This window comes from Carcharhinus amblyrhynchos, chromosome 8, assembly GCF_965287045.1.
Source record: "Carcharhinus amblyrhynchos chromosome 8, sCarAmb.v2.hapA, whole genome shotgun sequence".
Lineage (NCBI taxonomy): Eukaryota > Metazoa > Chordata > Chondrichthyes > Carcharhiniformes > Carcharhinidae > Carcharhinus > Carcharhinus amblyrhynchos.
The window spans coordinates 85,290,496-85,311,729 of record NC_137331.1 but is presented as its reverse complement, the minus strand read 5'-3'; the positions used below and the strand labels follow the sequence as shown (position 1 = coordinate 85,311,729).

Sequence of the window (21,234 nt, the reverse complement as noted above, 5' to 3'; positions counted from 1 at the left end):
GGGAAACATGTTTTAAATGTGTATCTCTTTTAATAAATACTTACAAAAGTATATAAGAATTGTCCCCAGTTCAATCCTTTCTAGAAAAACCATGTTTTTGGAGGAATAAAGCTTGTGATCTTTTCAATCCATGTGAGAGGACAGACACAACCTTAGTTGAAGTTTACTGACTTCATTAGTAAATGTATAGACAACTGTATGCCAAAAAAGCAAATCCATGTATTTCCCATCCTGAAATCATGGATGAACAGGGATATCCACTGCTTGTTGAAGTCTAGACCTGAGACGTTCAAGTCAGGTGACCCTGATCTATACAAGAAAGCCAGATATGATCTAAGAAGATCCATCAAAGATGCCAAAAGACAGTACTGGACCAAGCTAGAGTCTCAAGCTAACCACACAGACAGCCATCGGCTATAGCAAGGCCTGCAAGACATAACAGGCTACAAGATGAAGGCATGTAAAATCGTCAGCTCCAATACACCCATCCCTGATGAGCTCAATGTATTCTATGCCTGTTTTGAGCAAGAGGTCAGTGAGAGCACACCCTCCACCCTGGAAGCCTCGGATGAACTGTTTCTGGGGGTCACCATTGCAGATGTCAGAATAGCTTTCTTGAAGGTCAACCCATGGAAAACAGCTGGCCCGGACATTCTCTCTTCCACCTTCTTCCATCAGGAAGAAGATAACAAAAGTCTGAGGTCACATACCAAACAACTCAAGAACAGCTTCTTCCTTGCTGCCATCAGACTTTTGAATGGACCTATGTTGCAATGAGTTGATCTTTCTCTATACCCTAGCTATGACTGATTTTGATTTGATTTATTATTGTCACATGTATTAGTGTACAGTAAAAACTATTGTTTCTTACATGCTATACAGACAAAATATACCGTTCATAAAGAAGGAAACGAGAGAGTGCAGAAAGTAGTATTGCAGTCATTGCTAGGGTGTAGAGAAAGATCAACTTAATGCAAGGTAAGTCCATTCAAAAGACTGACAGCAGCAGGGAAGAAGCTGTTCTTGAGTCAGTTGGTATGTGACCGCAACCTTTTGTATTTTTTTCCCGAAGGAAGAAGGTGGAAGACAGAATGTCTGAGGTGCGTGGGATCCTTAATTATGTGACTGCTTTGCCAAAGCAGCGGGAAGTGTCGACAAAGTCAATTAATGGGAGGCTGGTTTGTGTGACGGATCCAGGATCTTTTGTAGTTCCTTGCAGTTTTGGGCAGAGCAGGAGTCATACCAAGCTGTGATACAACCAGAAAGAATGCTTCCTATGGTATCTGTATAAGTTGGTGAGAGTCGTAGCTGACGTGCCATTGCATTCTGCACTCTCTTGTTTCCTTCTCTATGTACGGTATGCCATGTCTGTTTAGCACACAGGAAACAATATTTCCACTGTATGTTAATACATGTGACAATAATAAATCAAATCAAAGTCACTTGAAAGACATCACAGCTGGAAATTCTCCAATCTTATGCGCCCCGCTATTGCTGCCAGAGAGAATGGAGAATTTGGCGCTCAACAAAATCACAGCAGCAGGACCAGATTATCCCAGTCGCAGGCGAGGGCAGAGAATTCCAGCTCACATTTTCACTCCTTAGTGGTATACTGAAGTGTCAGGCTAGATTTTACATTCAACTTTAGAATGAGTCTTGAACTGACAGTTTCTGACTCAAAGGCAAGTGTGTTACATCTGAGACTACAATGAGACAATGGGAGATGAGGATTTTGAAGGTGAACTACCAGAAAGAATTGTTAATGATTGGGATTGCTGATTTAATATTAAGTTGTTATAGTGTGCAATCATTGGCTGGAATTCTCCAGCTGTTCATGCCAGCAGGATTGTCCAGTCCCAGTGCAGTGAATGGAATCTTGCTGAGAGCCAAATTCTCTTTCCTTGCTGGCAGCAGCAGCAGGGCATGAACAACCAGAGAATTGTGGCCATTACCTTAATTGGAAGGTGTCCGGACAGAGTGCAGATGCATCCCCAAAGCCATATATGACAGGCTGCCCATTAAAATTATTGCCCTAGTTCCCCTCCTAACTGCTTCATATCAAAAAGCTTGAATTGTGGAGAATGAAGGAGTAGCAGAAAAATTAAATAAATACTAACCTGTTAATGGGGTGAAATTAAGTAATGTGAAAGAAGGCTTATATCAAGCATATCACATCTGTTGGATGGAATGGCCCTTTGTTTATGCTGATTTCTGTGTAGTACAATAGGCTGATTGTTTCTAGATAATTGTGAAAATGAAAAGATAGGGATAATGGAGAAGGCTGAGGAACAATTGTGAGATATCATTGGAAAGGGAATTGATGCTGTAAAGGAGCCTCAATGTGGATAAGTCAGCTGGCTATCATGGCATGCATTTTATGCTATTGTACACATTTAGAAAGGAGATAGCACACATTTTAAAATCCATCCAAAATATCCAAATTGTAGCATGAAACTGGGCAATAGAGAATATAACCCTAAGTAAACCACTATAATTTTCAAACTCTGCAGTGGCCTATTTGCAAGCAGCATTCACATAGGTTTGACTTTTTTCTGTCAGGAAACCTCCAAGCTGCCAACTTCTGTATTTAACTCGAGTTTATCAGACTGTGTTCCGGCAACTCATTTTAAAAAGACTGGCTGTAAATTTCAATGTGTTATTTGATCAATTAGAATGAAAGTAACATGGCTTTTGGAATTTACTTTGGATTCATGGGTACCCCAGTCTTCCTGGAACTCACCAGTGAAAGCAATGGAAAAACACAGTGAGGGACAAATGATACGACAGGCCAATTAACAATAAAATGTCATGGCTGATTTATGCCTGATTGTGTGGAATGCTTTGATCACAGTATTCGTCCTGGGAAGTTCTTTTCAAAACTCTGGAGGTTATTTACACACTTTTGGAGATTACATCCACAACTTTAGAAATCTGAGATTTTGTGTCATGTTGGCTCAGTTGTGGCTGGATTAAAAAAACCATAGATGCATTGCATTTTCTTCAAGATATTCCATTGCCATCTGACCACCCACCACCCTCAGCACATCAGTAAATTAAAACAATCCATCCATTGACTGAGATCACAGCTTATTTACTGCATACATGTTCCCTAATTGCTGTGAAGGGAGCAGGAGAATTGTGAGAGAAGGATGTCTTGATTACACAATTGAACTGCACCGAATTCTATGTCATCTGAAAGATAGAGTAGCAATATAATGCCACCTGATTCCTTTGCATTGTTTAATGCGTTTCTTGTTTAAAGTTGAGAAAAGTTATACTTTCAGCATTCTGTAAAGTTAACTAAAATCTTATCAAATTATAGAAAAAAATGAATGCAGATCTTATGTTGTTACAAAAAGGATAAAGGTGAAGTATTAATATTCTTACTCAGTGTTATTGCTATCAATAGTACGAAACAATTCATGCATCTCCTCAGCACTCAGGACTCCATCTGTAAAGTAAGCCTTAAATTCATCAAAGGACAGCTTGCCATCATCTGTAAGTCAAGAAGAGATTTCACAGTTAGAAAGTACTAATAGCCTTCATTTTGATCAACTTGCTCATTTTAAAACCCCTTCGCGAGGGATTAGATTGACTAGATTGAATCGGAATATAAAGTATTATGTACAAAATGGCATTAATCTTTCAAAACTTCACTTGAGACCCATGAATAAAATATATTAAATTGATCTGTTTTATAGTAACAGTTGAGGCTGCTAACTTATATATTTTTCTTATCTCCATAACACTTGGCATCTACAATGGCTAATCCACCAACTACACAAGTTTGGACCCTACAGGGCAATTTAGCATGGCCAACCTACACATCTCTGGACTGTGGGAGGAAACCGGAGCACCTGGAGGAAACCCACACAGACACGGGAGAATGTGCAAACCCTACACAGACCATCATCCAACGTCAGAATTGAACCCAAGTCCCTGGTGCTGTGAGGTAGCGGTTCTAACCCTAGTTATCTAGTCTCTAACTAGCCTAAATTTAACTTGTAACGAACTAAGTATAATTTTGAAATGCCATATGCCGTATTCTACTTATGTATATCAAACTGATAAAGGTGAAAGGGAAAAGAAAGTAACCATTTTAGAAACCTTGCAAGCTCTCATCAGCAGCTAGGTAACAACAGATCAAAACATATTGAGAGAATCACAGTATTAAACAGTTGGTAAAAGCAGCATGAAGGATCAAACATAGAAATATGTTCAAAGCCAATGTTGCCTTTAGAGCTTTCAAAGGAATTTGATTTATTTCAATGCCATTGATGTAAACTCTTCAGAACATCTGTTGCTTGAGATAGAAGTTGACTCATACAGCCAGTGTGTGATCCCTAAATAGATGCAACATCCCCATCGACACGTGGGAATTGCTTGCCCTAGAATGGACAAACTGGAGAAGAGGCACCAATCACTGGGTGGAGGCCAAGTGTAAACAGCAGAAAGAGAGCGTAGAGTCAGAGCATCCCACCCACACATCTCATCATGCACCATCTGCCAAACTTGTGGCAGAGTCTGTGACACCAGGATTGCACTATACAGCCATTGCAGAACTTACCTCCCTGGAGTGAAAGCAAATCATCCTTGACTCCGAGGGACTGCTAAAGAAGAATGAGAAGAATAAATGATCCATTTATTTGGACAAACTTTATGGAGCTATTAGAGCTTCAGATACAGAGTGCCAGACTTTTATGGAATCATGCCAACTCGGAAAGTCTTTAGAAATGGTGGGAAGGAACCTGGATGTGAAAGTCATGCCCCCATTTTTGCCAGCAGAAGGTAAGGGAGAGGGGTGTGAAATTCAAACCAAGGTCATTTGAAATTAGTGCTGAGTTCAAACAGACCCCATTTTAACTGTTCCAACGGTCTAAATCCATGAGTCACAAATTTATGGAGGAGGCATAAACACTATTGAAAGGGAGATAAGATCTATTTAATTGCCCTGAATGAAGTTACTTAAATCGCCAAATGGAAAACTCCAGGCTCCAGCTTTCAATTGGATTAAAATAAAGACATCTGTCGATGGATGCATTGATTGACAAGCTGCCTATTGGAGCTTAGAAATTGACAATTAGCTAGTTGTTCCTGCAGTTTGAAAATACTTCATTGTTAACATTTCCCAAGGATTGTAATAAGAGATGAGCCCATTGTGAACCCTTGGCTGTGTTTCAAAAGCTCTAAAACAATTTATTTCAGCAGGGAGGCTGAGTTCACATTTTGATTGATGGTTTTAAGAGGCAATCAATTGGATTAGTTGGTTTTGTATGTAGTGAATAGAAGTTTGTTTTTACCGCACACTTGTCGGGTTTTTAAATTTTTGAATAGGTTTCATGAATGAGCGGTCTTTTTTATGTCAACTACGTATGAGTGAGAGCAGTTTCCATAAGACTAGAAATTCCAATGTCAGGAAAATAGAGCAATATAAGAATAAGAGCATTGACAAAGGGTCATCTGGACTCAAAACATCAGCTCTTTTCTCTCCTTACAGATGCTGCCAGACCTGCTGAGATTTTCCAGCATTTTCTCTTTTGGTTTCAGATTCTAGCATCTGCAGTAATTTACTTTTATCCCATGTTTAATTCACTGCCACTTCTCTTCCAAGAATGCCTACCCTGAAGAAGTACTGATCTTCCCTCAGACAGAATTTCAGTGTATCTCTACCCCCCATCCATCTTCACTGCTTTGCATTTCTCTCTTAGTGCTGGACAAGACTTACTTCCACAGCCACATTTCCTTCCTCATGACTGTCTTCATCTCTGACTTACTCCACGTGATTTCAACTCAAATTCTACCCCGCGTGTAACCTCCAGGAGTTTAGGTACCTCCAGGATATACAATAATCTTCAAACTGCTATTCTCACCACACTCGTGCCATGCACTGCCAGATGAAAACACTTGAAATCTGTCTTCAGCAGCACCGTCTTACTCCCTCTCAAAGCTGTTCCTGCCCCCCGTTTCATTTCATCCTCTCCATCATTTGACAGCTTAACAAAAAACTTCTTCTATTTTTTGTAGATTTTAAGGAATGCAAGCTTCACAACTCATCAATACCATTACCCATTCTATGGCCTCCAGCAGTCCCAATTCCTCGAACCCCATCTCTTCTAGCCCCAGTCCTTGCTGTGTGTTCACCATAATCTCCAACCTTCCCCTCTCTGAGGCTGGGCTTGCTATTTTCACAAAGGACTTAGCTTTGTACCTTTCATCCCCACCTCAATGAATTCCAGGCTCGACATGATGTTGAACTCCTCTTTTGTCACCTTTGTCTCCCTGCCCACTTCTTTGGGCAAGAGTCCACCCCATCCCACAGATCCTTTCATGTGCCTCCAACATTCTACCTCCAATTGGACACCCCCGCTAGGACAATTACCTGCCCTCGATCTTTTCATTGGGAACAGTCAACGGGACATTGGCCATCTTAATTTTTCTGCCGTCTTCACCCATTCCAACCTCTTTCCTTCTGAACTTTTCATTCTTCATTCTCTCAAGTCCAACCCCGACTTTGTCATTAAACAACAAAGTGGGTGTTATTGTGGTCTGGTGTACTGACCTCTACCTCGCAGAGGTTGAGTGCCAACTCTCAGATACTTCCTCCTACCTGAGGAAAAACCTTTTTATCCAGAGGGTGGTGATGGTCTCATCAAGATACTTTTTAAAGGATGTGAAGCAATGCGCCTCCCCCACCCTCCCAGGCGGCACATTCCAGACCATCACCATCTTCTGGGTAAAAAGGTTTTCCCCCCCATCCCCTTGAAACCTCCTGCCCCTCACCTTGAATCTATGTTCCCTCATGACTGACCCTTCAACTAAGGGGAACAGCTGCTCCTTATCTACTCTGTCCATGTCCCTCACAATCTTGTACACCTCAATCAGGTTGCCCTTTAGTCTTCTCTGTTCCAACGAAAACAACCCAAGCCTATCCAACCTCTCTTCATAATTTAAATGTTCCATTCCAAGCATCATAACATTCAAGGCTATGGGCCAAGTGCTGGCAGATGGGATTAGGTGGGATGTGTGATATGCGCAGTATCTCACAATCTTCGGTGCACAAAGACTTCTCATAGAAGATGGATGCCATGTTTGCCAGGAATGATGCACTTCTCCACTAATGAAGGTAGTCAGAATGAGTGGGCAATCAAGTTTGCAGCTCTGGCTGCCTTCCCACAGCTTCAGTCATCAACTGAAAACGGGAAGCAATCAAAGCTCTTTCTGGCATCTTTGTCAGTTGAAAACGCTTCCATTTCATTAATGGTCAACTTATCTGCAACCACAAGAACAAAATCATCATGCATGCTTGTGCAAGATTCCCAAGGAGCTGGCATGATGTTTTCATCCTGTGCCAGCCAAGTGACCCTGCGATCATCACAGTTTGAAGTAGCTAACCAGTTGTTGAATTCCCCCTGATGAAATGGCTGGTTATGCCCTGGATAGGTACAATCAGGACCATCTGATTGCCAGTCCTGTGATGGTGCAAGCACTGGGACATGGAAAAGGCTCTTTATGTGCTTCAATGGTTCTGTGGATTCCCTTCAGTCTGCACCAACCTGGATATCCAAAAGAATTGTGGTTTATTGCACCTTGCTTTATGTAGTGTAGGAGTGCAGACTGGAGCTCCAGAAGCAGGAAGGTTTTGCATTTGCTGCCTCTTCAGAGGAGGAGAAGCAATATGAGAAGCGAGAGGCAGTGAAACTAAGGCATATAATAGGAGCACCCTGCAGTATCTCTTTCCACAGATATTGCCTGACTTAGGCAGAGTTCTCATGTTTTCTGTTTCTATTTTATAATTACATAGGATTTTTTTCCTCTTTTTTGTTAAGTTTTTCTCGTTCTAACACCAGTGTAAGGCATAACCAATTCAAGCATCACGTCACTTTCCTTTTCTTTGAAAACTTCTCTGTTCTCACTGATGGAGGATGGAACACTGTTCAAAATCCACTTGTAAGCTAGAAGTTGTTGATTTATGTTTAATGTCTAAAAAGGCAGTCCTTGGGGAAACAGCAGGTATGGAAACAACTTTGTAACTTAGGACCATGCCGATGCAGAACAGAACTGAGAATGTGAAAGGGAACCCAAAGGAGAGAATTTTCTTAAGCGCCTGCGTAATCCAAGTTCTGCCCTTACCTCACAATGATTAATTTTCAGGCAGAAAAATTATGCCACAGACAACAAATAGCTATATTGTTTAATGGATTATTGGAGTTTTATTCATCACTCTGTCAGACCTACCCAGGATAAAAAGTCATTGGTTGAGCAATTTGTGATGTGTTCTATCCACGGTAGAGGTATCATATGCATTATATTTCCTTCTAACTAATTTTATGCAATTACATATCAGTGCTACAGAGATTGTATAAAAATGGCTCCTCTCATAGGCATGATTCTGCTTAGACCTCCTTAAAGGCTGGTAAATAGAATTCTACTCCATGCTGGATAATTACACTTCATTTTCTATCTTCCAGAGGGAAAGAGAAATGTTCAAGGTACACTAAGACTGTTGATTATGTTAAGCAACATGGAGATTAAGACGTTTAACCAACTGATGCTGGGGTCACAACCTGGAAGACATCTAAGTTGCTCTACCTGGTCTTTTAGATGGGGTGATCTGCTTGTCTATCATTATTTGTGACAAAGGATCCATCTGCTGTAAAGTTCTCTATGTCCTAAAAGATATGAACATCCTTTGTACAATTACATCAATGTGCATCACCACATCCATGTAAGCTAAGACACTGCTCAGTCCCCAGATACTCCGCTAGGGTCAGGAGCTCATATTATCTCATTTATTCCATGATGAAGTTATGGATCTTCGGTGGCACAATGGCACAATAGTTAGCACTGCTCTCTCAATGTGCCAGGGATCCAGGTTCAATTCCAGCCTTGGAGGTCTATGTGGAGTTTGCACATTCTCCTCATGTCTATGTGGGTTTCCTCCAGGTGCTCCAGTTTCCTCACACAGTCCAAAGATGTGCATGTTAGGTTGATTGGCCATGCTAAATTGCCCCTTAATGTCCCAAGGTGTGTAGGCTAGGGGGATTACCTGGGTAAATAAATGGGATTACAGGGCCTGGGTAAAATACTCTGTTGGTGAGTCATGCAGACTCAATGGCCTCCTTCTGCACCATAGGGATCCTATAAAATTTGTGACAAGCGCAATCCATGAATAAAACAGTTTGAAATGTTAATGTCATGATATGGATTGGGTGGAACCATATTATTAATGCACTGAAGTAACGGATATGGGGTGTTAATTTTCTGTGTAAATCCACGTCAAGTCTTTTGTTTCCAGAACAACACAAACAAAGGTTACCTTGTGCACAAAGTAATATTTTGGTTCTAAGGGAATGCAGGTGCTTTTCTGTGTGAGCTGACTTTTATGTTGAGAATGATAAAGGTGTCAGGTAAAAGCCTGACTCATAGCAATGATATCTAAAAGAAGTGGTCATGACAGACAAGGTATTTCGAGTAATTTTCCATTAATGTGCGCCATTACATTCACTACTGTCGTGAAAAGTTGCATAATGAAAAGCAGCAACTATAAGCTGCTGACGATCAGGGAATACAATGTTGTGAAAGACTCAATTGCTGTTTTGAAAATTTAACAAAGAACAAAGAACAAAGACAGTACAGCACAGGAACAGGCCCTTCGGCCCTTCAAGCCTGCTCTGCTCATGAGCCCAACTAGACCACTCATTTGTATCCCTCCATTCCCAGTCTGTTCATGTGGCTATCTAGATAAGTCTTAAACGATCTCAGCATGTCTGCCTCAACCACCTTGTTTGGCAGTGCATTCCAGGTCCCCATCACCCTCTGTATAAAATATGTTCCCCTGACATCTGTGTTGAACCTTGCCCCCCTCACTTTGAACTTGTGACCCCTTGTGTTCATCATCTCTGACCTGGGAAAAAGCTTTCCACCCTATCTACCCTCTTCATAATTTTATACACCTCTATTAGGTCTCCCCTCATTCCCCATCTTTCTAGGGAGAACAACCCCAGTTTGCCCCACCTCTCCTCATAGCTATGACCCTCCATACCAGGCAATCTGGTAAACCTTTTCTGTACTCTCTCCCAAACCTCCATGTCCTTCTGGTAGTGTGGCAACCAGAATTGGATGCAGTATTCCAATTGTGACCTAACCAACGTTCTATATAGCTGCAACATCATATGCCAACTTTTATACTCTATGCCCTGTCCAATAAAGGCAAGCATGCCATATGCCTTCTTCACCACCCTCCGCCACCTTTAGGGATTTGCGGACTTGCACCCCCAGGTCCCTCTGTGTATCTATACTCCTGATGGTTCTGCCATTTATTGTATAGTTCCCCCCTACATTAGATCTACCGAAATGCATCATATTGCATTTATCTGGATTAAATTCCATCTGCCAATTCTCCGCCCAATTTTCCAGCCTATCTATATCCTGCTGTATTCTCTGACAATGTTCATCACTATCCGCAAGTCCAGCAATCTTCGTGTCGTCCGCAAACTTACTGATTGCACCAGCTACATCTTCTTCCAAATCATTTATATATATCACAGACAGCAGACGTCCCAGTACAGAGCCCTGCAGAACACCACTAGTCACAGACCTCCAACCAGAAAAAGACCCCTCCACTGCAACCCTCTGTCTTCTATGGCCAAGCCAGTTCTCCACCCATCTAGCTAGCTTACCTTTTTATCCTGTGAGATTTAACCTTTTGCACCAGTCTGCCATGAGGGACCTTGTCAAACGCTTTACTAAAATCTATACAGCCGACATCCACGGTCTTTTCCTCGTCAATCGTTTTTGTCACCTCCTCAAAAAACTCAACCAAGTTTGTGAGGCATGACCTCCCTCGTACAAAACCATGCTGTCTATTGCTAATGAGATTATTCTGTTCTAAATGTGCATATATCCTATCTCTAAGAATTTTCTCCAACAATTTCCCTACCACGGACATCAAGCTCACCAGCCTATAATTACCCGGGTTATCCTTGCTACCCGTCTTAAACAACAGGACCACATTTGCTATCCTCCAATCCTCTGGGACCTCACCTATGTCCAGTGAAGAGACAAAGATTTCTGTTAGAGGCCCAGCAATTTCATCTCTTGTCTCCCTGAGCAGTCTAGGATAGATGCCATCAGGCCCTGGGGATTTGTCTGTCTTAATGTTTCCTAAAAAACCTAACACTTCCTCCCTTGTAATTGAGACTTTTTCTAACGGGTCAACATGTCTCTCTGAGACACTACCAGTCAACATGTCCCTCTCCTTTGTGAATGCTGATGCAAAGTATTCATTTAGGATCTCACCTACTTCTTTGGGTTCTAAGTATAATTCCCCTGCTTTGTCTCTGAGAGTTCCAATCCTTTCCCTGACAACCCTCTTGTTCCCAACATATGAATAAAATGCTTTAGGATTCTCCTTAATCCTGTCTGCCAAGGACATTTCATGACCCCTTTTCGCCTGTCTAATTCCCTCTTTGAGCTCTTTTCTATTTTCTCTGTATTCCTCCAGTGCTCCATCTGTTTTTAGCTGCCTGGACCTTACATATGTCTCTTTTTTCTTTTTGATAAGACTCACAACTTCCCTGCTAATCCACGGCTCTCTATTCTTACCTTTCCTATCCTTCCTTTTTATAGGCACATGCCTGTCCTGCAGCCTTATCAACTGCTCCTTAAAAGACTCCCTCCCATATGCCAGATGTGGATTTACCCTCAAACAGCCTCTCCCAATCAACAGCCACCAAATCCTGCCTAATCCAGCTGTAGTTAGCCTTCCCCCAATTCAGCACCTTACCCACAGGACAACACTCATCTTTTTCCATTACTATCCTAAAGTTTACAGAATTGTGATCACTATTTGCCACATTTTCCCCTACTGAAACTTTGATGAATTGACCGGGCTCATTCCCCAGTACTAGGTCTAGTATAGCCCCCTCTCTAGTTGGACTATCAACATATTGTTCCAAAGAGTCTCCTGTACACATTTTATAAATTCCTCCCCATCCAGACCCCCAGCCCTAAGCGATTTCCAGTCTATACAAGTGAAATTAAAGTCTCCCACTACAACTACCCTGGGAAAGTGTATTTGTGATCATTGTGCACCACAGCCTTGAGATGAATAGTAGATAAGTTAATAGATCAGAAGCAAAAACAGAAAATGCCAGAGAAACTCAACAGGCCCGCTAGCATCTGTGGACAGAGAATAGAGCCAACGTTTTGAGTCTGGATGACCCTTTGTCAGAGCTAAAAAGGGAGAAAACCGGACAAGATTTAAACAATGAGGGTTGGGGGAAAGGGGAAGGGTGGTGGGATTCTCTGGTCCCACTGCATGGAATGGAGTTTTGGCTGAGTGTCAAATTCTAAGCTTCGTGGTAGGGCATTCATGATTGGAAAATTCCAGCCCCAGCTCTCAAGTAGAGAGATTGAAGTATGTGTGTGTGGTGGTTTCTTTTTCTATTTGTCATTGTGTCCACTACTCTTCGTAGTTCTGGTAACATTTCCAAAATGGAGAATCAGGAATATATTTAATGCTGAACTTTGGTTTCCACTCAGTGGCACCATTACGATCAGTAAGAAAAGCTTAGTGAAAGATTTGAGAGTTCAAGAGAGTTTTGGCATCTGTTGTGATGACATGGCTTCTAGAGAAGCAAATGCCTGTAACTTGATTTATGGAATTACAGAATGGCAGCATGGTAACACAATGGTTAGCACTGTTGCCTCACAGTGCCAGGGACCCATGTCCAATTCCCGGCTTGGGTCACTTTCAGTGTGAAGTTTGCACATTCTCCCCATGTCTGCTTTTGTTTCCTCCGGGTACTCCAGTTTCCTCCCACAGTTCAAAGATGTGCAGGTTCAGTTGATTGGCTATGTCAAATTGACCTTAGTGTCAGAGGGATTAGCAGGGCAAATATGTAGGGTTATGGGAATAGGGCCTGGGTGGGATTGTGGTCGGTGCAGACTCGATGAGCCGAATGGCTCCTTCTGCACTGTAGGGATGCTGGGAATCTATGATGAATTATGGCGCAGCATGCACCTTTGGTGTCTGCTGTTGACCTGAAACTGTCTTGCAGGTGAACACTTCTGAAATATTTTTGCTGCATTGTGACCCAGCTGGTGATGTTCCATAGGTCCACGTGCCTAAGCAAAGAGGTTATTTAATAATATTCTTTGCCTCAGTGAATTATTCAAGCTGTTTTGTTGAACTTTGTGGGTAGTATTGTTACCACTATTCCCATTTCTCTTTTCATTTTATTCCATTATTAATTATATTTCCAGAACTGTTGGCATTTTGAAATTGGGTCCATACTTCCCTCTTTGCCAAGCTAGACTTCCACACAGCTGCTCAAACTTAAATATCAATGCAGCACTTGGTGGTAATTACTTGGCAATGCAAAGAAATGTGAAGTTAAATGCTGTATTATTCAATTCAGGTCAGATCTGTGGCAGTAATTTAATAGCAATGATATCATTATTAAGTTAAATTAACTGTCATGCAGTTTTTCTTATAATAAAATATATGAAAGTATTAATGTGTGAATAAAGTAGTTAAGAATATATTGAATGCGATTTTCAGGGAACTCTATTCCATTAATACCATAATCTCTCCTAATCAAAAGACCATGGCTAGTTCTTTTGTGCTCCCGTTGGGTGTGTTTTCAGCAGCAGGAGGAAGACAGGGCGAGAGCCCATCCGACTACTTTCATGTTCATCCCTGAGACTGATGCCCCTAGAATAGGTGAGCAGGCATGAGCTAACCATCCTCCCTGTAGTTTGCAGCCCGCATCTGGAACATGTTCACCAAACATTCTTATAAAAAATAATTTCCAGTTCTGGTGCTAAAATTGAAACTGTGCTTATCTGGTTCTGCAACAATATTCTGGATTAGCCCACTTTATATATTCAGAGTTCCCGATTTGAATTGAAAAGATAGGGCAAATGGTTATCGAAAATTCATTGCAATTTTCAGAAGAGTACAAGTCCATTTAAGGCTGATTTTTGTTTTTTTTTATATAGCAGGAACATTAGATGCAGGAAATGATTGCAGAGCAATGATACACTGAAAAATGCTCTTTCATGAAATGGGACAGTTGAGAGTTGTCCTGACTGGCATTTTCCACACTGGTTGGCTGTCCAAATTGTGTGGAAAGAGTAGGCAGATGGGATGCTCTGAATATTCAGGGAATTTGGGAGCAGATGGGGTCAAATTTTGCCAGGTTCAGAAAATCTGAAGAAGTATTTTCCCATACAAAGATGACATCTTAAGTTTGAGCTCATGTAAAGTACATTGACATCCTTACATTTCTCTCGTCACTTGATATCTGTGTCCATAATACTATAGGATAAATATTCTATCTGAAACTTAACATTTAAAATGAAGTTGTGTTCACCTTTGTAAAAACTTGCCCCATAGAAAGGATCCAAATAAAAATTAAATGCACAGTCTGAGTTCATTTACTCACACAAGTGGGTTCCCGGACACGCGTCCTTTGTTTGAATAGAGGGGAGTATGGTAGGATGAGAGAAGAATTGGCAAATGTGGACTGGGGGAGTGCGTTGGAAGGTAGGTCTGCTGAGGAGCAGTGGAGGATCTTTGAGGAGATCTTTCTTGGTGCTCAGCAGAAATTTATTCCGATGGTTAAAAAGGACAGTAGGAAGAGAGGTAATAAGCCGTGGATAACGAAGGAGGTGAAGGAAAGTGTTAAATTAAAAGCGGAGGAATTTAGAGTAGCTAAGAGCAGTGGGCGAGAAGAGGATTGGGAAAGGTTTAAATGTCAACAAAGATTGACAAAGAAGTTGATAAAGGAGGGTAGGAGAAGCTATGAGGCTGGGCTAGCACTTAATATAAAAAAGGATAGCAAGAGTTTTTATAAATATATAAAAAGGAAGAGGCTGGCTAGGGTGAACGTTGGTCCTTTAGAGGATGAGAAAGGGGAGCTAGTGGTAGGGGATGGGGATATGGCTAAGGTCTTGAATAACTTTTTTGTTTCTGTCTTCACGGAGGAGGACGTGAATAATTTGCCGGGTGTTAGAGATGGGAAGGTGGTAGGAATGGAGGGTCTTAATGACATTACTGTTACTAGAGAGGTGGTGCTCAACAGACTGGAGGGGCTGATTGTGGACAAGTCCCCAGGACCGGATGGAATGCATCCGAGGGTTCTGAAAGAAATGGCGGAGGTGATAGTGGATGCCTTGGTGGTTATTTTCCAGACGTCGCTGGATTCCGGGGAAGTGCCGGAAGATTGGAAAATGGCTAATGTTACGCCGTTGTTTAAGAAGGGTGCCAGGCAAAAGGCGGGGAATTATAGGCCGGTTAGTTTAACGTCTGTGGTAGGTAAAATGTTAGAATCCGTCATTAAGGAGGAAATTGCGAGGCATCTTGAAGGGAATTGCTTGATAGGGCGGACGCAACACGGTTTCATTAAAGGGAAGTCGTGTCTGACAAATTTACTGGAGTTCTATGAGGATGTGTCTAGGGCAGTGGATAGAGGAGAGCCGGTGGATGTGGTCTTTCTGGATTTTCAGAAGGCGTTTGACAAGGTACCTCACAAGAGGTTGTTGCAGAAGGTCAGGGGACATGGAGTTGGGGGTAGGGTGTTAGCGTGGATAGAGGATTGGTTGTCAAATAGGAGGCAGAGAGTGGGGGTCAATGGGTGCTATTCGGATTGGCGGTTGGTGACTAGTGGGGTGCCCCAGGGGTCGGTGCTGGGGCCTCAGCTATTTACCATTTATATAGATGATCTGGAGGAGGGAACCGAGTGCAGGGTGTCGAAATTTGCTGATGACACCAAGATTGGGGGAAAGGCAAATTGTGCGGAGGGTGTGGAGAGTCTGCAGAAGGATCTAGATAGGCTGGGCGAATGGGCCAGGAAATGGCAAATGGAATTTAATGTTGGTAAGTGTGAGGTGGTCCACTTTGGTAGGAAGAATGGTAGGAAGGACTATTACTTACGTGGCGAAAAACTGCAGCAGGCGACGGTGCAGAGGGACCTCGGGGTCCTTGTGCATGAGTCACAAAAACCCAGCTTGCAGGTGCAGCAGGTGGTCAGGAAGGCGAATGGGATGCTGGCCTTCATAGCGAGGGGGATTGAATATAAAAGTAGGGAGGTCTTGCTGCAGCTGTATAGGGCATTGGTGAGGCCGCAGCTGGAGTACTGTGTGCAGTTTTGGGCGCCGCACCTGCGCAAGGATATTTTGGCCCTGGAGGGAGTGCAGAGGAGGTTTACTAGGCTGATACCGGAGTTGAGGGGATTGAGCTATGAGGAGAGGCTGAATAAACTAGGCTTGTACTCGTTAGAGTTTAGAAGAATGAGGGGAGATCTCATTGAGACGTATAAGATGATGAATGGGATGGATAGGATAGAGGTGGAGAGACTCTTCCCGCTCAAAAAAGACAGTAGAACTAGGGGGCACAGCCTCAAGATAAAGGGGAGGCGGTTTAGAACGGAGTTGAGGGGGAACTTCTTCACTCAAAGGGTGGTGAATCTCTGGAATTCTCTGCCCGTTGAAGTGGTGGAGGCTGCCTCGCTAAATATTTTTAAGAAGCGGGTTGATGGGTTCTTGATAAGAGAGGGGATTAAGGGTTATGGGGAGAGGGCGGGAAAGTGGAACTGAGCCACAACAGATCAGCCATGATCTTATTGAATGGCGGGGCAGGCTCGAAGGGCTAGATGGCCTACTGCTGCTCCTATTTCTTATGTTCTTATGTTCTTACACCCTGGGACTTAAATGTTCTTTGTATATTCCTCAAACTTGCAACTTTTTTTGTGATGTCGGGGTAAACTGATGAACAAGAAATAATTGTTTGAATAAACAAGGGGGAAATAAGTAGTCAATGTATCAAAGTCAAAACCATCTGTGTGGCTGCAAAATTGTGAGAATATTCTCAAACATTAAAAAGCAGGACCTCGGGGTTGTAATCTCAGGATTACTTCCTGTCATGTGCCAGTGAGACTAGGAATAGGAAGATAGTGCAGCTCAACATGTGGCTAAACAGCTGGTGTAGGTGGGAAGGTTTTAGATATCTGGACTATTGGGCTCTCTTCAGGGCAGGTGGGACCTGTACAAGAAGGACGGGTTGCATCTAAACTGGAAAGGCATAAATATTCTGGCCAGGAGGTTTGTTAGTGTCACATGGGAAGATTTAAACTACTTTGGCAGGGGTGTGGGAACCAAAGCAAAGGTGAATTAACTGAAGGGGAACCAGAGAGTAGGGCCAGTAAGATGCAGTGAAATAGCAGGCAGGGTGTGGTTGCTAATCAAAGAGGGCTTGGTGGACTGAAATGCATTTGTTTCAATGCAAGAAGTGTAACAGGTAAGGCAGATGAACCTAGAACTTGGATTAGCACTTGGAACTATGGTGTTCTTGGTATTACAGAGACTTAGTTAAGGGAAGGACGGGATTGGCAGCTTAACATTCCAGGATACAGATGTTTCAGGCGGGATAGACGGGGATGTAAAAGGGGTGGGGGAGTTGCACCACTGGTTAAGGAGAATACCACGGCTGTACTGTGGGAGGACACCTCGGACCGCTCATACAGTGAGGCAATATGGGTAGAGCTCAGGAATAGGAAGGGTGTAGTCACAATGTTGGGGGTTTACTATAGGCCACCCAACTGCCAGCAGGAGTTAGAGGAACAGATATGCAGGCAGATTTTGGCAAGGTGTAAAAGTAACAAGGTTGTTGTGGTAGGAGATTTTAACTTCCCCTATCTTGACTGAGACTCACTTAGTGCTAGGGACATGGACGGGGCAGAGTTTGTAAGAAGCATCCAGGAGAGCTTCTTGAAACAGTATGTTGATAGTCCAACTAGGGAAGGGGCCATACTGAACTTGGTAGTGGGGAATGAACCCAGCCAGGTGGTCGATGTTTCAGTAGGGGAGCAGCTCGGGAACAATGACCATAATTCAGTCAGCTTTAAGGTACTGATGGATAAGGAAAAATCCTCATGTGAAGGTGCTAAATTTGGGGAAGGCTAATTACAACAATATTAGGCAGGAACTGAAGAATGTAGACTGGGGACAGATATTTGAGGGCAAATCAATATCTGGCATGTGGGAGGCTTTCAAGTTTAAGTTGATAGAGATTCGGGACTGGCATATTCCTGTAAGGATGAAGGATAAGTATGGCAAGTTTTGGGACCATGGATAACGAGAGATATTGTGAGCCTAGACAAAGAGAGAAAGGAAGCATCTGTCAAAGCTAGGAGGCTGGGAACACACAAAGCAAGTGTGGAATACAGGGAAAGTAGAAAGAAACTTAAGCAAAAGGTAAGGAGGGCTAAAAGGGGGTCAGGAAAAATCATTAGCCAGCTAGATTAGGGAAAATCCCAAGGTTTTTTGTACATATATAAAGAGCAAGAGAGTAGCTAGGGAGAGGGTTGGCCTACTCAAGGACAGGGGAGGGAATCTATGCATGGAGCCAGATAAAACGGACGAGGTATTAAATGAGTACTTTGCGTCAGTATTCACCAAAGGAAGGGACTTGGTGGATGATGAGTCTGGGGGAGGATGTGTAGATAGTTTGAATTATGTTGAGATCAAAAAGGAGGAGGTATTGGGGTTCTTGAGAAACATTAAGGTAGATACGTCTCCAGGGCCTGATGGGATATACTCCAGAATACTGAGAGAGGCAAGGCAGGAAATTGCTGGTGCCTTGAGAGAAATCTTTGTATCCTCACTGGTTACAGGGGTGGTCCCAAAGGATTGGAGAATAGCCAATGTTGTTCCTTTGTTTAAAAAGGGTAGTAAGAATAATCCAGGTAAGTACAGGCCGGTGAGCCTTCTATCGGTAGTAGGGAAATCATTGGAGAAGATTCTTGGAGACAGGATTTATTCCCACTTGGAAATAAGTGGACATATTAGTGAGAGGGGACATGGTTTTGTGAAGGGGAGGTCGTGTCTCACGAACTTGATCGAGTTTTTCGAGGAAGTGATGAAGATATTGATGAGGGTAGGGCAGTGTTTTCTACATGGACTTCAGTAAGGCCTTTGACAAGGTCCCTCATGGCAGACTGGTGCAGAAGGTGAAGTCGCATGGGATCAGAGGTGAGCTGGCAAGGTGGATACAGAACTGGTTTGGTCATAGAAGACAGAGGTAGCCGTGAAAGGGTGTGTTTCTGAATAGAGGGCTGTGACAAGTGGCATTCTTCAGGAATCAGTGCTGGGACCTTTTCTGTTCATGATATATATATAAATGATTCGGAAGAAAATGTAACTGGTTTGATTATTAAGTTTGCGGATGACACAAAATTGGTGGATTTGTGGATAGTGATGAGTACCATCAGAGGATACAGCAGGATATAGATCGGTTGGAGGCTTGGACAGAGAGATGGCAGATGGAGTTTAATCCAGACAAATGTGAGGTAACGCATTTTGGAAGGTCTAATAAAGATAGGAAATACACAGGAAATGGCAGAACCCTTAAGATATTGATAGGCAGAGAGATCTGGGTGTACAGGTACACAGGCGATGAAAATGGCAACACAGGTGGAGAAGGTAGTCAAGAAGGCATACAGCATGCTTGCCTTCATCAGTCAGGGCATTGAGTTTAAAACTTGGCAAGTCATGTTGCAGCTTTATAGAACCTTAGTTAGGCCACACTTGGAATATAGTGTTCAATTCTGGTTGCTACATTACCAGAAGGATGTGGAGGCTTTGGAGAGGGTACAGAAAAGATTTACCAGGTATGTTGCCTGGCATGGAGTGCATTAGCTATGAGGAGAGATTGGAGAAGCTTGGTTTGTCCTCACTGGAATGTCGGAGGTCAAGGGGCAACCTGACAGAAGTCTACATGATTATGAGAGGCATGGACAGAGTTGATAGTCAGAAACTTTTTCCCAGGGTGGAAGAGTCAATTACTAGGGGGTATACATTTAAGGTGCGAGGGGCAAGGTTTAAAGGAGATGTACAAGGCAATTTTTTTTACACAGAGGGTGATGGATGCCTGGAACTCACTGCCGAGGGAAGTAGTGGAAGCGGATATGGTAGTGGCTTTTAAGGGGTGTTTGGACAAGTACATGAATAGGATGGGAATAGAGGGATATGGTCCCTGGAAGAGTAAGGAGTTTTAGTTCAGTTTGGCAGCATGGTCAGTGCGGGCTTTGGGGGCTGAAGGGCCTATTCCTGTACTGTAATTTTCTTTGTTCTTTGTTCATACAGTCAGCATCAAATAAAACTGCGAGGCAACTTTCTGAGTTTGTGCTGCAGCCACAGCGCCTCAGATTTGGTTGTGCACTGCTGACAAATTTCTGGCCATTGATTTTGGCTAGAAAATCATCAGCAGTGCGTGTTTGAATTTCCAATATTTGTTACAGGGCAAGATTTTCCACTGCCAGCGCAGTGTGATAAAATCACTTCCACCCAGATAGAAGTGGATATTTCTTTGGCTCCACCAGCACAGTACAGCTAAGCCTGTACTGTGGCATTCTGCAGTCTCTCCCCATCTGCTTCACTATTCATCTTCCCAAAGGGGACAATCTCACATTTCCCCACATTATACTCCAGTAAGGGAGGAAATTGCTGGGGTACTGGACATAAGCCTCCAACTCTCCTTAGATACACAGATGGTCCCAGAGGACTGGAAAATTACATATGTTAAGCCTTTGTTCAGAAAAAGTCCAGCATCTGCCAGCTGATTAATTTAGCCTTGTTGGTGGAAAAGCTTTTCAAAGTGATAATCTGGGACAACTTTAATAGTCACTTAGACACACATGGATTAAATAAATAAAGCCAGCATAGATTTGTTCAGGGAAAATCATGTTTAACCACCCTGATTTTTTTGATGAGGTAACAGAGCAGGTTGATGTGGGTACTGCAGCTGAGGTGGTGGCCTGGGACTTTCAAATGGTGCTCTGTAGAACATCATGTCACAGCCTTGCCAGCAAAGATAAAATTCATGGAATAAAAGGGATTGTGGTATCAAGGATACAAAGTTAACTGAATAACAGGAAACACAGTCATGGTGAAAAGTTTGTTTTTGAGGAAGGCTTTCCCAGTAATTGGTACTAGATCCACTGCCATCTTCATATATATTAATTGTCTAGACTTAGTTACACAGGGCACAATTTCAGAATTTATAATAGAATCATAGAATAGTTGTAGCATAGAAGAAGGTGATTAAGTCCATGTGTTCATGCCAGCTCTCTGAAAGACCAACTCAGCAAACCCCAACATCCCAATCTTTATCTGTAGATCTTAAAAATCTTTGTTTGCAGATAATTATCTAATTCCTTTTGGAAAGCTTTA

General features: G+C 42.7%; 1 protein-coding gene across 1 annotated transcript in view; it reads right to left on the bottom strand.

The window, feature by feature from the left end:
* Positions 1-21,234, bottom strand: part of necab1 (N-terminal EF-hand calcium binding protein 1) — a 155,955-nt gene that overhangs the window by 126,195 nt on the left and 8,526 nt on the right. The window contains exon 3 of the mRNA XM_080194956.1: positions 3,388-3,496. Coding sequence (XP_080051082.1) covers positions 3,388-3,496 — 109 coding nt within the window. The remainder of the gene's footprint in view (positions 1-3,387; positions 3,497-21,234) is intronic.